The sequence below is a fragment of the Sprattus sprattus genome (genome assembly GCF_963457725.1).
Source record: "Sprattus sprattus genome assembly, chromosome: 4".
Lineage (NCBI taxonomy): Eukaryota > Metazoa > Chordata > Actinopteri > Clupeiformes > Clupeidae > Sprattus > Sprattus sprattus.
The window spans coordinates 35,722,110-35,737,471 of record NC_137923.1 but is presented as its reverse complement, the minus strand read 5'-3'; the positions used below and the strand labels follow the sequence as shown (position 1 = coordinate 35,737,471).

The 15,362-nt window shown below is 37.9% G+C and overlaps 1 protein-coding gene across 1 annotated transcript in view; it reads right to left on the bottom strand.

Annotated features, from left to right (window-relative positions):
- Positions 1-2,873: 2,873 nt before the first annotated feature.
- The window catches only part of LOC308363642 (choline transporter-like protein 5-A), a gene marked incomplete at both ends in the record, with an annotated part of 47,759 nt that continues 35,270 nt past the window's right edge, over positions 2,874-15,362 (bottom strand). Inside the window, 19 exons of the mRNA XM_080836461.1 lie at positions 2,874-2,986; positions 5,174-5,258; positions 5,631-5,719; positions 5,862-5,932; positions 6,019-6,092; positions 7,035-7,138; positions 8,070-8,164; positions 8,420-8,682; positions 8,829-8,916; positions 9,474-9,566; positions 9,897-9,996; positions 10,254-10,385; positions 10,476-10,588; positions 10,712-10,795; positions 11,028-11,151; positions 11,612-11,672; positions 11,798-11,926; positions 12,957-13,041; positions 14,621-14,705. Coding sequence (XP_080692587.1) covers positions 2,874-2,986; positions 5,174-5,258; positions 5,631-5,719; positions 5,862-5,932; positions 6,019-6,092; positions 7,035-7,138; positions 8,070-8,164; positions 8,420-8,682; positions 8,829-8,916; positions 9,474-9,566; positions 9,897-9,996; positions 10,254-10,385; positions 10,476-10,588; positions 10,712-10,795; positions 11,028-11,151; positions 11,612-11,672; positions 11,798-11,926; positions 12,957-13,041; positions 14,621-14,705 — 1,988 coding nt within the window. The remainder of the gene's footprint in view (positions 2,987-5,173; positions 5,259-5,630; positions 5,720-5,861; positions 5,933-6,018; positions 6,093-7,034; positions 7,139-8,069; positions 8,165-8,419; positions 8,683-8,828; positions 8,917-9,473; positions 9,567-9,896; positions 9,997-10,253; positions 10,386-10,475; positions 10,589-10,711; positions 10,796-11,027; positions 11,152-11,611; positions 11,673-11,797; positions 11,927-12,956; positions 13,042-14,620; positions 14,706-15,362) is intronic.

Sequence of the window (15,362 nt, the reverse complement as noted above, 5' to 3'; positions counted from 1 at the left end):
TTTCTTTAAGACTTCAGATAAATTCGCATAACCTCTTGGTAGCTATTAGTAAAAGGATACTTTAGGCAGAAAAAGTCTCTAGGCCTATCCCAGGATTTGTAATGGCCGAGTGAAAAATCACTGACTACATGCCAAAGACACTGCCATCACTGTCTACATGCCAAAACACGTACATTGATTACAGCAGGAAGTCATTCAATAATCAGACGGAGCCATTTTATTAGGATAAAAAGAACAAGAACACTTGTTTGTCTTCATTGTTATGGAATTACAAAAATACAAATACATCCACACAAAAATCATAAAAACATGACATTATAAAATGGCAGTATCCAAATGGTTTAACACAGTGTTATTACACGGAAATGGCTTTCACACTTTAAGCTTCACACATTTTCAGTGGAAACTGTCTCTCAAAAGTTGCTCAGTATGTAGACAGTTCTGTTGGCCTCATGGTGGAACTGTTGCTGCACATAACAAACAAGGAGCCTCTATGAGCTTCAAATCTTTTGGTGTATATGAAGTATGTGCTGATCCTGATGGTAAAGTTAGTTAGTTAGTCTTGCGGTGTATATGAAGTATGTGGTGATTCTGATAGTTAAGTTAGTTAGTTAGTCTTGTGGTGTATTAGTCTGGGAAGTCCCGCCCCTCTTCTCCGGCCAATTTGATTTTGCCTCTGAAAAGGGTCTGGCAAAGATTGCACAGCCGTTCATTACAGCATTCTCAGGATCTCTGGGACCAATCACAAACTGGCTTTTGGCTACCTGGCGCGCCATTGGCGGATTTAAAATAACCAGGTCTAGAATCAAAAGCGAAACCTAAGAGAAAAGCACAGCAAACTATAAACTGCTCTCCCGGCTGTCTTGGATGATTTCAAAGGCAAGTTTTCTTTGAAAATAGAACAGAAACTTGCTCTGAAACAATTCATACAGAAAAAATATGTGTTTGCTTTATTACCGATCGTTGTATCGTTGTATAGTATCGTTGGTCTGATTGGTTAAAGGACTGTCCAATTACGTGCCTGAAGTGGATCGCCATTGAGTGGTTTGCCAGACTAACTGAACAAATGAAATGCAGTGAAGGGGCGGGGAATTCCCAGACAAGTGGTGTATATGAAGTATGTGGTGATCTGATAGTTAAGTTAGTTAGTTAGTCTTGTGGTGTATATGAAGTATGTGGTGATCTGATAGTTAAGTTAGTTAGTTAGTCTTGTGGTGTATATGAAGTATGTGGTGATTCTGATAGTTAAGTTAGTTAGTTAGTCTTGTGTATATGAAGTATGTGGTGATTCTGATAGTTAAGTTAGTTAGTTAGTCTTGTGGTGTATATGAAGTATATGGTGATTCTGATGGTAAAGTTAGTTAGTTAGTCTTGTGGTGTATGTGGTGATTCTGATAGTTAAGTTAGTTAGTTAGTCTTGTGGTGTATATGAAGTATGTGGTGTGCTGATTCTGATAGTGAAGCTAGTTAGTTAGTCTTGTGGTGTATATGAAGTATGTGGTGATTCTGATGGTAAAGTTAGTTAGTTAGTCTTGTGGTGTATATGGTAAAGTTAGTTAGTTAGTCTTGTGGTGTATATGAAGTATGTGCTGATTCTGATGGTAAAGTTAGTTAGTTAGTCTTGTTGTGTATATGGTAAAGTTAGTTAGTTAGTCTTGAGGTGTATATGAAGTATGTGGTGATTCTGATGGTAAAGTTAGTTAGTTTTTCCGTGTGGTGTATATGGAGTATGTGCTGATTCTGATAGTTAAATTAATTAATTAGTTAGTTAGTCTTGTGGTGTATATGAAGTATGTGGTGACTGATTCTGATGGTAAAGTTAGTTAGTTCTTCCGTGTGGTGTATATGGAGTATGTGCTGATTCTGATAGTTAAATTAATTAGTTAGTTAGTCTTGCGGTGTATATGAAGTATGTGGTGATTCTGATAGTGAAGTTAGTTAGTTAGTCTTGTGGTGTATGTGCTGTGGTGAAGTTAGTTAGTAACTTTTTTGAGTGAACACAGACACCACTCCATGTACAGCATATAATGTCACTAATTGGAATCGCATCTGGGCAGGCAAACATTTACATCAATGACATAAAAATATAGTCTCCAAATCAATCGGTTGAATTCCACATTACCCTTAATGACTTAAACCCCTGATGCCTTTGCCTCAGCAACAGGGCTTAGAATGGCACCTAGTTATGACCACAGATGACTGTTCAAATTAAATGAACAAACATTCAGACTGTTCAAAATACATTTACACCAAATTAAATGATTCATATATTTCTTTTGTCAGAGCTGTGTATAATGATACATTTATGGTTGTAAATGAAATAATTAAAATCTAGATACCAGAGATACTGTTTCTGGAAATGATTCTCCACAGTCTCTGATCTTTCATTCAGGGTAATCACCGATAGCCAGTTTGGCTGAATCCTGTTGTGTTAAAAGCTTACATGTTTTAAAGATGAACCATTGTGTATGCAACAGTTCTCCGGGTGATCTGGGTCCAACAGACAATTTCTGTTCTCTTATTTCAGTCCCATACCTAGTTCCTCATTCTCATGCAGTGGAATGATGCAGCTGCCATGTTTTCTTAGTGCATAAGGAATATCAGCATCAGAAGTGAATCTTTTCCATGCTGTTTTAGTGCATAAGGAGCATCAGCATCAGAAGTGAATATTTTCCATGCTGTTTTAGTGCATAAGGAGTATCAGCATCAGAAGTGAATCTTTTCCATGCTGTTTTAGTGCATAAGGAGCATCAGCATCAGAAGTGAATCTTTTCCATGCTGTTTTAGTGCATAAGGAGTATCTGCATCAGAAGTGAATCTTCTCGCCTTTGCTGGACTGTATGTTTGTTGCATATGACATCAGCCATGTGAGACTAGTCTTTGAATTTCTGAGGACCATACTGAGGATTTCCCAGAATGCTGTGGAGCCCAGGGGACATAAAGAAAGGCTTATCAGGGGTCCCATCATGGCGCTCTAAGTCCTCGCCTACAGTGGGGGCATGCGGAAAGAAGAAGACATATGAAGAGTAAGAACAGCTTAAAACATGAGAATGAGAGAAGTGAAACAGAATATTAGCAGTGCTATAATCATGCAATATCTAATAGAGGAGCCAGAGAAGAGCCAAAACATGTGGTATTGTGCTGGTGGTGGATGTGTGAGGGCTGGCTCTTTATTCATGACTTCCAAACTGAACCGAAATATCCTGAATATCCAAGAGACTGAAGAAACTAGATGTGATTTTGATATTACTGCTAAAGGAGTACCGTGGGTGGATTACTTTTAAACACATGTACAGATTGTGTAGTGCATTGTTTATCATGAAAATAATCCAGAGCTACTGTATGTTCACGTAAATGGAGATTAAATAGAGTTACATGTTACACGTGTTTTGAATGCAGAATATCACTTACAGTCCCGCTCAGCAGTATTGGCACCCCTAGTGAATATGAGCAAACAGGGTATGAAAAAATATGTCTGTGCTGTTTATCCTCTTGGTGCTTCACTCAAAATATTCACAAAAATCTTACCTTTACATTGAAGTTAAATTATTGTAAGAGAAAACAACGGTTGAGATTAAATACATATTTTTTCCAAAAACATGTGTACCACTATTATTGGCACCCCTAGAAAAATCTTATAATTGAAATCTAACTGAAGTATATTTCCAGTCATGTTTTACATTTTTAAGTTCACCTTATTAATTATGAACTCTTAAGAGGTTAACCATGACTTCCTGTTCCACTGATGTACAAATATGAGATGACACAGGCCAAATTCCATTAGTCATTCATCACAATGGGAAAGACCCAAGAACACAGTGACAATGTGCAATAAAAAGTTGTCGAGCTGCACAAATCAAGAAATGGACACAAGAAAATCTCGTACCAGTTGAAAAAACCCATTTCCACTATCATGGAAATAATAAAGAAGTTTAAAGCGTCAGGTGATGTTAAGAATCAGCCTGAAAGACGACGTGTGTGTACATTGACCCCACGCACCGTGAGGGGGATGGTTCAACTGGCAAAATAATCTCCAAGGATCACAGCTGGAGAATTGCAGACATTAGTTGAGTCTTGGGGTTAGAAAGTCTCCAAAACTACCATCAGACGCCACCTACATCACCAAAGGTTGTTTTGAAGGTTTGCCAGAAAAAAGCCTCTGCTGTCAATCAACAACAAACTAGAGTGCCTACAGTTTGCCAAATGGAAGTCAGACTTTCAATGGGACTGAGTTAAATGGTCAGATGAGACCAAAATAAAGCTTTTTGGCAAAAACAACAAAGGTGGGTTTGGCGTAGACAGAAAGATAGCCATACAGAAAAGCACCCCATACCTACTGTGAAGTATGGTGGCCGATCTTATGTTGTGGGGCTGTTTTTCTTCCAAAGGCCCTGGACATCTTGTTAGGATACATGGTATCATGGACTCGATCAAATACCAGCAGATATTAAATGAAAACCTAACAGCCCCCTCTAGTAAGCTTAAAATGGGCCATGGTTGGACCTTCCAGCAGGACAATGATCCGAAGCATACCTCAAAATCAACACAAAAATGGTTCACCGGCTGCAGAATAAAGGTTTTGCCAAGGCCATCACAGTCCCCCGACCCAAACCCCAAAGAAAATATGTGGGATGAGCTGAAGCCGAGTCTACAAGCGTTGACCTCAGAATCTGAAGGATCTGGAGAGATACTGTATCTAAGAATGGCGTCAGATCCCGTGCCATGTGTTCACCAACCTTATCAGGCATTATAGGAGAAGACTCAGAGCTGTTATGTTTGCAAAGGGAGGCTGCACAAAACATTTAATTAAGGGGTGCCAATACCTGTGCACACATGTTTTGAAGAATAATATTTATTTAATGTAAAAAAAAAAACTTTTTCTCTCAATTATTTTACCTCAATGAAAAGGTAAGATTTTTATGAATATTTTGAGTGGAAGACCAAGAGGATAAACAGCAAAGACATATTTTTTCATAGCCTGTTTGCTCATATTCACTAGGGGTGCCAGTACTGCTGAGCGGGACTGTATGTCCTGATATAAAACCAGTTGTGTGAGTTTATCTGGAAAGCAAGTAAATGTCATGACAGGCAGGTGGGAAGATTCATCTGACAATTGCATGCAAATGCTAGCGCAGACGGTCTTGGTCGTAAAGCGTTGTTGAACATGACTCACAGAAACAAAGAAACAGGGTGTCCACACACATTCCATAGACACTGAAGAATCCATGAGCAATCATGTAGGAGCCGAATATCACTGTCTGTGAAAAAAAAACAAACAGAGAGCACTACTACAGTGTGTGTATTGTATAAAAGAAACAATAGGGAAAGACAATTGATTAGGTAGCATTACCAACAGAGATATCCAATAATAATTGATTAAGTAGCATTACCAACAGAGGTATCCAATAGTTATTGATTAGGTAGCATTACCAACAGAGGTATCCAATAATAATTGATTAGGTAGCATTACCAACAGAGGTATCCAATAATAATTGATTAGGTAGCATTACCAACAGAGGTATCCAATAATAATTGATTAGGTAGCATTACCAACAGAGGTATCCAATAATAATTGATTAGGTAGCATTACCAACAGAGGTGTCCAATAATAATTGATTAGGTAGCATTACCAACAGAGGTATCCAATAGTAATTCAAGACCGGTACTTCTTCTTGAATAATGGGTATTTTATGTGTGAAGAAAAGGAAAGCAAGGACACCTATCACATAAAGAGAAACAGTATTATGGTACAGCTTGGTCTTATTAGAAAGCCTCCTGGTGGGAGACAAGACAAGGGGAAAGCAGAAGAGACATAACGACTGAGAAATGGATTCAAATGCAGAACAAAAACAGACACTCACCCACACTCCCTGCTATTAAAATTTTTCCCAAGAAGAGAAGAAAGTCCGTCACTTTGTCTAGTACTGCCACCCTGCAGAAAGATGATATGTCTAAGACAGACAGCATAACCACTGAGTGTTGTTCCTATGTCCCTGTGAATGTCTCTCCCAGGCCTACCTCATCACATTTCTCATCAGGAGGTAGAAAGCGTCACGTGCTGAAGTGCAGAAGTTTGTTCCATATATTGCAATCTAGAGAGAACACATTGGTTGTCATCAAAGATTGTTGCAACACATAAAATGATTAAGATTGTTTGTGTCAGGACTTCGGGCGGCAATTGCCATACTTTGGCACATTGCCGGCATCTAGTGGCCAAAAGGACATTTTACTCTGTGTTTGTGTCCACTTGTGCCTTTGTTTCTCGTTGTGTGCCCTTATCTGTGTCCCATTATGTGCCTCACCTGTTTATTGTTATGTTCCCTCACCTGATTCCCATTGCTGGTTCTCACCTGTTCCTTATTTGTGCTTGTTAATGTAGCCACTTGATGTCTGTCTGCTGGGTATATGTACTGGGGTTTTTGCACTTGTTCTTTGCTGTAATGTTAGGTGTCTCCGAAGTCAAGTGAGTTCAGTCTCGTGTATTTCTATTGTTTTGGTGTTGCGGTTCTCTGCCGCATTTCGAAGTGTGTAAGAAGTCTTTCCTGTGTTTGCCTTTTTGCCATTATCTTTATTTTCGCTGTTTGGAGAATCCTTTGTGTTTTTGGAGCCTTTTGAATGCTGTCAAGATCTTTGTTAAGAATAAAGAAAGTAGTTTAAGCCTAGCACAACAGTGGCAATGCAGGCTATTCATTCTTAAATTAATGAATTCTTATATTCTCAAGGGCTCTGTACTTTGTGATGCTTGCTACAAGTAAACACAGGGATGCGCCACAAGACTGGGCGTGCGCCTCTGTTCATATACATGTTAACACGCTTTGATGTAAGCATTGTTCATATACATGTAAACACGCCATGATGTAAGCATTGTTAATATACATGTAAACACGATATGATGTTAGCATTGTTCATAGACATGTAAACACACCATGATGTAAGCATTGTTCATATACAAATTAACACACCATGATTTAAGCATTGTTCATATACATATGTCAACACACCATGATGTAAGCATTGTTCATATGTTAACAAACCATGATGTAAGCGTTGCGGTTCATGAAACGGAGGAAACGCTCCAGGCACCAGAAACAGCATTTAAGGCAACACAGCAAGAACCGGGCCACCATGTTATTGACTCCTGGGGAAAGGTGTATGAACAGTGAGAATCATACACACACACATACACACACACACACACACACACACACACACACACATACCAAAGAGCACAAATATCTAAATTTGAGGTACTATTAAAGGACAAATGTCCATGATTCAGTATTGCGAAAGGTCGTTGATATTTGAGCTCAACAGCCACCAGAGTTACACCTCCCTCCCGTGCTCTTGAAGCACTGTGTCGATTGGCTGGGATTGATTTCAGCTTGGTCCAAGCTACTATATTTGTTTCCCATTGACAGAGCCAGGAGTGTGTACACACACCAGAGGGTTTTTTTTTGCGCAAACATTGAATAAACATCTAGAGGACCACATCGAGCATTTATCTGAATTTGACAAAAAGTGCATGGGTTTAGATTTGTGGACTCCACCTTTAAATGTTTTTAAAATATACTTAAAGCCTTAAAGTACTCAATATGACTGCATGGATATTGATTAATACAATTCTATAACTTAATTTAATAAATCAGAAAATGATGGCATAGCGCGGCTGTGTATTACATATTTGTTTTCAAGGGGGGTTACTTGGCTGAAAAAATATTCCACAGGGGGTACACCACTGAAAAAAGGTTGAGAACCACTGCTCTAGCTGTCCATTCTGTGTGTACACACTCTTTGAACACAGCCGTGGCTCTGAGTCTCAATCTGGCCACATACTGTTCCAGCCAATAAACTAACTGCCTCGGAAGGATGGGGTGTCATTTGGTTTGCTGTTGAGCTAAAATATCAACACACTTTCACCAGAATTATGTTCTAAAAGTATGTGAACTACAACTGAACTAGTAAATTAATCAAACAATAAGGCCTGCCTCATCCTGCAGCGACAGTGGAACTTGGTTAATAAGACTAAAATGATCAAAACGAACTGACCACTGTGTCCTGCCATTACTCACCCTTGAGTCTCTGTTCCAAATATTCCAGTATTATGCGGACAAACTGAACTACAGCTAGGATGAGGGAGCCAAAGGCAAGTGACCCTGTATGATACCTGCAGCGAGACAGACAGCCACAAAAACAAACATTCTCTACGTACAGCTCAAGACAATCTCAATTAATTTGTGGTTACAGATATGGTCTTGAACTAAATGTATCTCGCCCTGTGGCGTTATGTCAAATTGGTGATGATGTTCTATGATTGTCAGAGCTAGACTCGTATTTCACACAATGACATCATATCATAAGCATTTAATAATAATTCTTTATAAGATTATAAGAAGTGAGATGGAACATGCGTTGACTTTACCTTAGAGCCCTGGCAAAAGAGCTGAAGACTGGGCAAGAAGGGATGTCTGCAGGCTTCCTCTGGGCCCAGTAGAATGAGGCAAAGGCACCAGCAATAGTGCACTGGCCCAAGGCAACAGTAAAGTTAACCAGCCACAAGAAAATGAAAAGATTACTCAGCTGCAGGACAAAGATATAGCGATGGTAGATATTTTCTCCTCCATAGAAGGCAAACGTGCATTGGGAGCCAGGGCATAACTGAGTTATGTTGGTGGTATTGAAGTTCTGTCAAAGAGAGAAAGGAAAATAATGCAGCATAGCAGAAAAGTTATCGGATTTGTCACATCTAGGAAAGTTATCGGATATACAGACACGTCTAGGAAAATGCAGTAGGACTATTTCCATATGTAGTTGACAGGGAAAGGACTAACCTCTGGGTCACAAGTACGATTAGCATACGAGCAGTTTTGGTGTGATGTCATCACTTTGTAGACTGGTTCTGCAGATGAGGCTAAAAATCTGTGTCAGACTAATTAAGGGTATTTACACAGATAAATGTTTTTGATTTTAAAAAGTGAGATTCCACAGAATCACCTACCTAAAAACACACATCAGCTAGAAATGCTAACTCAACATATTTCTACAATATTGCGATATTCTTCAGAAAATAAATGTGATATAGACTAATGCTCAGAATAGGGTGTGAAATGTTTTGAGTTATGAAAGAATGTATAATTCCAATGTCAAAACACACTGAAAATCAGTTCACCTCAGCAAGAGTTCATTCATGTACATTTTCAGTGAGCTATTCTCTTAACCAAGTTGGTTGGACACTATTTGAGTAATTCAAATGGATAGCTTTTCAGTGGGGTTGATGTGACGTCTGTGTCTGTGATTCATGACGCCATTATATATAAACAGCGACATATCACATTCAAAACTATCCAGGGAAATCACCTAAGGCACACTTATTACCTGTTAATCTAGTGGTGTGACCAGTAATGATTACTAATACAACTTTAAATATTTGGAGTCTCTCATGGATCCCAAAGCTGGTTGTTGTTGATGGAGGATACACGGCAGTCACAGCCCAGTAGGAGATACACACTGCCAGCAGACAGAATGTGACGATGGGATAGAAGAGAGATGACATCATGTAGCTGATTGCCCTGCAAACAAATTGACAAGAGCAGAAACAGAAATGCACACATCGTCAATATGATCTCATCATTCATTTGGAATTCATTCATAAGGCTTCATAATTCATTTGTCATGTCATGTAGGATTAGGGATCAGGATTTCCGCTGCCATCCTTTTACTGGTGCCAGGTTCATGTTTAAATCAATTCTTGAAATATACTGTATGTAAAAATAAACAATATTTCAAAGACAACTGAAAAGCTGACAAAGGTACATGTTAAGTGAAGCATACTTACTACCAAAAGTATGTTAAGTGAAGCATACTTACTGCTAAATGTATGGTAAGTGAAGCATACTTACTTGCTGCCCTCCTGGAGTAGGGCGATGGCAATCTGGACCCTGTTCCGCAGGAAGATCAGGGTCACCACGATGAAGGATTCAATGACACCCAGGGATATCACTTAGAGAATCAAAGGCAAGATTGACCAAACTACTGTGTAGTTGTGAAATTCATATAGTAAAATGTTAAAAAAAAAAAAAAGTCACCATATAAAAACTGTGCAGACAAAGTTGATTACAAACAACATGATGTAAGTCATGGTGCATAGTCATGGATCCTTCAAGTGTAATGTTCACAAAATGACAAGGTCATACCCGGACAGTAAGCTCAGTATTAATACAACGTTAAAGCTGTTCAAAGAATATGCATTTCCTTACAGAAGACTAGCCATGTCTGACTGAGCTGTAGGTAGACATGGAGATCTGTCTGAAAGCCGATGTCTGAAATGGTCACATCTGCTCCAGGATGATTACTTAGCAGGGAGAATTCCCTGTAACAGTGCCATATACCTTTGAATACAGAGAGAACTAAATCAGTTATTTCACACACAGGTCTATTCTGATAATTCTATACATGAGCCAGACAGCACCAATCCCCACCATAAGCCACCATGGCTATGACACTGATGATGACCAACCAGAGGAGGAGGCTGGCAGTGAAGCGCAGCAACAGAATGAAGATTAGACTGACCACCAGTGCGATGACCAGACCTCTGTTGAAAATATACAGCATTTTTTCATTTTAGAAAATATTGTATATTGTTCACTAAACTGTCAAACAAACTATTGCTTCTAAAACACCTTTGTTAGTTGAACATCAGTTGTACATGTCTTACATTAAGATCCAGCACCAGGATCTGGCGTAGTCCTCAACTATTTTTATCCCCACGTCTTTGCTATCAAGTAGATTGGTAAGCCCACTGCGGAAGAGAGTTAGAGTGAGAAGGTCAAATTCCATGCATGTGGCTAATAACATTTACCAGTGGCTAGATACGTATCTATCAAAATATCAGGGTATTTATATTTTAGTTATATGTATTTATATATTATGAGTATATGGCTGTACATTAAAATATATTTGTGTATATCCAAAACAGTATACAAATGAGTTTCTTAGTTAATCAATACAATTTCACTTTGAGGTGGACACACTTAGCTGCATCTTTAAGTTCTGTCACAGTCCTTGCTTTTCCCGGGGAGTCTCGGAAAGCAGTTCTGTTGCCAATTGTTAGTGTTCCATTCTTGGTAATGAAGTCTGGAAAGCAGCGCTGGAGAACTGTATGACATATCACATTATCTGTGAGAGGTCCACACTAGTCATTGAATATATTTCAAAATTAAAACATTCAGTGGGTCACTATCATGGCATACACATCATTTAATTTGGGATAATCAGGCAAATAAAGACATCTTTCCTATATTGAAAATGCCAAAATAATGGCACGAACACAATGTCCCTGTACTTTTTGCTTAGCAATCAAAATCATCTGTGTGTAAAAAAAACAATGTAAATAATCTGTGTGTAAATAAGCAATGTAAGTTATCTGTGTAAATAAACAATGTAAATAATCTGTGTGTAATTTTTTTTTTAAAATAATATGTGTGTAAATAAACAATGTAAATCATTTGTGTGTAAACAAACAATGTAAACAAATTTGGTTTAATAAACTATGTAAATAATCTGTGTGTAAATAAACAATGTAAATTATCTTTTTTTGTGTTTATTGTGCACTTACATGGTCTACTTGGCACTATCATTGATGGACAGTCCTCATCTCGCAACACATGGGCCACTGCCTAATGGGAAAGAAAGGCATACATATGGCAGGTCAGACCAGTTTGAACTCAGGGTGGCGCTAGATACAAATATAAATGTCGTCTCAGTGTTCTAACAAAGAACTTCCCTATGTCATGTGTCACACCTTTCTGGGGTTGTTGAATCCCGGCTTGCAGAATTGTTTGTAGTATTCCCAGGGTTTCCCATCCAGTTGGTACTGAATCTGCATATCTGCATAGGTTGCAAATCTGTCTGGACATTTAGATATACACATCTAGAGAAGATAATGAAAATATGAGACGACAAATAATATTCTACATCAAAGGCATGCAAAAGCCACAGCTGCTACAGATAAAAGCTTGCTGGTATGTTCATTCTAACTGGTCTTCTCTTGCCCAATACAGCTGCCGATGTTCTGTAAAAGTCTTTTCGACAAGTTTCCAACCTAGACCACAGAACTCCTTAGTGCAAAGCCTGGACCACAGAGCTCCATAGTCCAAAGCCTGGACCACAGAACTCCATAGTCCAAAGCCTGGACCACAGAACTCCATAGTCCAAAGCCTGGACCACAGAACTCCATAGTGCAAAGCCACAGGTGTGTTTATCCCTCATATGACCAAAAGGACTTTGAAAACGGCACCAAAACACATGAACAAAATGTACAAAAGGTTACATGTACAAAATTTACAAAAAGTTACGTTAACAAAATGTTAAAAAACTTACATGTACAAAATGCACAAAAACTTACATAAACAAAATGTTCAAAAACAAAAAATGCATATAGATACTAACTTAGGCCAGACCTAACTTTATCACTGAGATTTAACTTCTGCCGCTTTTTTTGAAACAGTGCCATAACCTTGTACCTTTGTATTCTGCTCTTTATTCCGTTTTGTCCAAACTATTTCTGTTAAGATTTTAATAATGCCATTCCTAATTGCTCCAACAATACATAAACTTACTAAGAGTGAGAGAAACAGTTAAAGGGGCTATTGAGTTAAATATTAATACTCATGTAATGTCAGGCTTTGATCAAGCTCATTATTGCCGTTATTCATTTAATTTGATAATAATAATAATAAAAATAATAATAATAATAATAATAATAATAATAATAATAGTAATAGTAATAATAATAGGTCTACAAGAATACATATGCAAGATTTACTGAACACCAAATACTTCTGGCAGTAAAATCTTCCCTATGCATTACCTAAACAACTTTAAACTCAATGGGATAAAAACTGAAAACTACAATAAGTTGTGATAAGAAATGAGAGAGTGCAGAGATCTGTTCGGCTAACCTGTGTGGTGGGGCACTGAAGGTTCACAAGAACAGCGGGGTTGGCACATTTCAGGATGTTGAAATAGAATAGAATGGGTTTCTTTCTAGAAAGAAAAAAAAGAGTGTGTGGAAACAAAACATTTCAATGATATAGAAACCGTGGATAATATTGATAGTATTATTGATGTTGATATCAGTATTGAAATTAGTATTGGTATTAGTATTGATATTAGTAGAAGTACTAGTGAACTAGTTAGTGGAAGGGACCTTTTGCTCCCATTACCACAACCCATACAAATGAACACAGAATTATATACACATTACTGCAAAAATCCATGCAGAAGAGGAATTCAAGCATTAGACAATCCACGGGCCAAAACCATTCACACACAGAAAGTACAGTGTGGACAAGAATTATTTCCTGAGAGATTTCCACCAGCAGATGTCAGAATAAGCATACATACAGTGCAGTTCCCTTTCATAGCATTAACCCAAAGGGATCAGTATCGTGTACATGGTGACAGTGAGCTGACCCAGTCATTTCACTAATCATGACTTATCATATAAGTGCCTATGCTGACATTAGTAATGACTAATCATGACTAAGCATATAAGTGCCTATGCTGACATTAGTAATGACTAATCATTCATGTCTAATCATATAAGTGCCTATGCTGACATTAGTAATGACTAATCATGACTAATCATATAAGTGCCTATGCTAACATTAGTAATGACTAATCAAGACTAAGCATATAAGTGCCTATGCTGACATTAGTAATGATTAATCATGACTAATCATAAAAGTGCCTATGCTGACATTAGTAATGACTAATCAAGACTAATCATAAAAGTGCCTATGCTGACATTAGTAATGACTAATCAAGACTAATCATATAAGTGCCTATGCTGACATTAGTAATGACTAATCAAGACTAAGCATATAAGTGCCTATGCTGACATTAGTAATGACTAATCAAGACTAATCATATAAGTGCCTATGCTGACATTAGTAATGACTAATCATGACTAAGCATATAAGTGCCTATGCTGACATTAGTAATGACTAATCATTCATGTCTAATCATATAAGTGCCTATGCTAACATTAGTAATGACTAATCAAGACTAATCATATATGCTGACACTAGTAATGACTAATCAAGACTAATCATATAAGTGCCTATGCTGACATTAGTAATGACTAATCAAGACTAATCATATAAGTGCCTATGCTGACACTAGTAATGACTAATCAAGACTAATCATATAAGTGCCTATGCTGACATTAGTAATGACTAATCATGACTAAGCATAGCATTGTCTCTGACTGGATTGGGACTGGAGAAAGTTTGGACCCAATTCTGCTTGGGCTGAAGAATGTGTCAGAGCAGGAGGAGAGAATCATCCCAACACACTTGTGGACTTCAGACTGACATATTATGAATCTGGGTTGTAGTCCCAACTGATTTAATTTAAATATATTCGGTGATCTGAGAGGTCAGATTAGGAAAAACTGTGTATGGCTTGAGAATAACTTTCAGCATCTGCAGTCTCAGAATTGACTCAGCTGTGGACGTGGACCCAAGTGACATTTTCTAAAACTGTCAGAACGATCAAATCATGTGAGGACTCAAAATTTGGGGGATTGTACATGGTATGACCAAAACATATTGCTACTAACTCATTCGCAGTCCCCTTCTGTCCACAGAACTGGCCTGTGCTATCTGTAGGGTACACCACCTTCCTTGGGTCTCCATGAAGCCAGGCTGTGGGGAGACAGACAGAACAACAGCAGAGGCACCGATAAGACAAACCAACTCATACAGCACAAGCTAGTAAAACAAGAAAGCAATAAACAAATGAAATCATGATTCATATTGTTCATATTTTATTAAAAAAAAAATTTCTAGTGTTCCACCAGATGACTGAACTCAGCAGATATCTATCGACTCACTGCATTGACAGCGCAAGCCCAAAACCAAGGCCTCTAAAAGCATCATTAGCCAAGGAGATTATACATGTCAACGTGCATCCCTTCATTGGTCTTTAGATTCACATGCTAAATACTTGTAGCTTTGAGGGAGGAATTTAAAAAGAGATGAGGAAGTTGATGAAGATATAAAGATAGATCGAAATAAAGAAATTAAGAATATAGATAGATAAAGGGCGAGTCAAGAAAGGGATTCATATAAATACATTGTACTGACTGTCTAATCGATTGATTGAAAACCATGGACTACAAAAGACAACCAAGTACATTAGACCACAAACATATACAAATAGGCCAGTGAATTATATAGTATAGAGTAGTCTTTTAGTAAAAATGGTCTTTGACAAACATAGCGAGAAATAAATAAATAAACATAGATAGATATATAAATAGAGGGTTAGGGTTAGTAAAAGAGAGAGAAAGACAAAGTCAA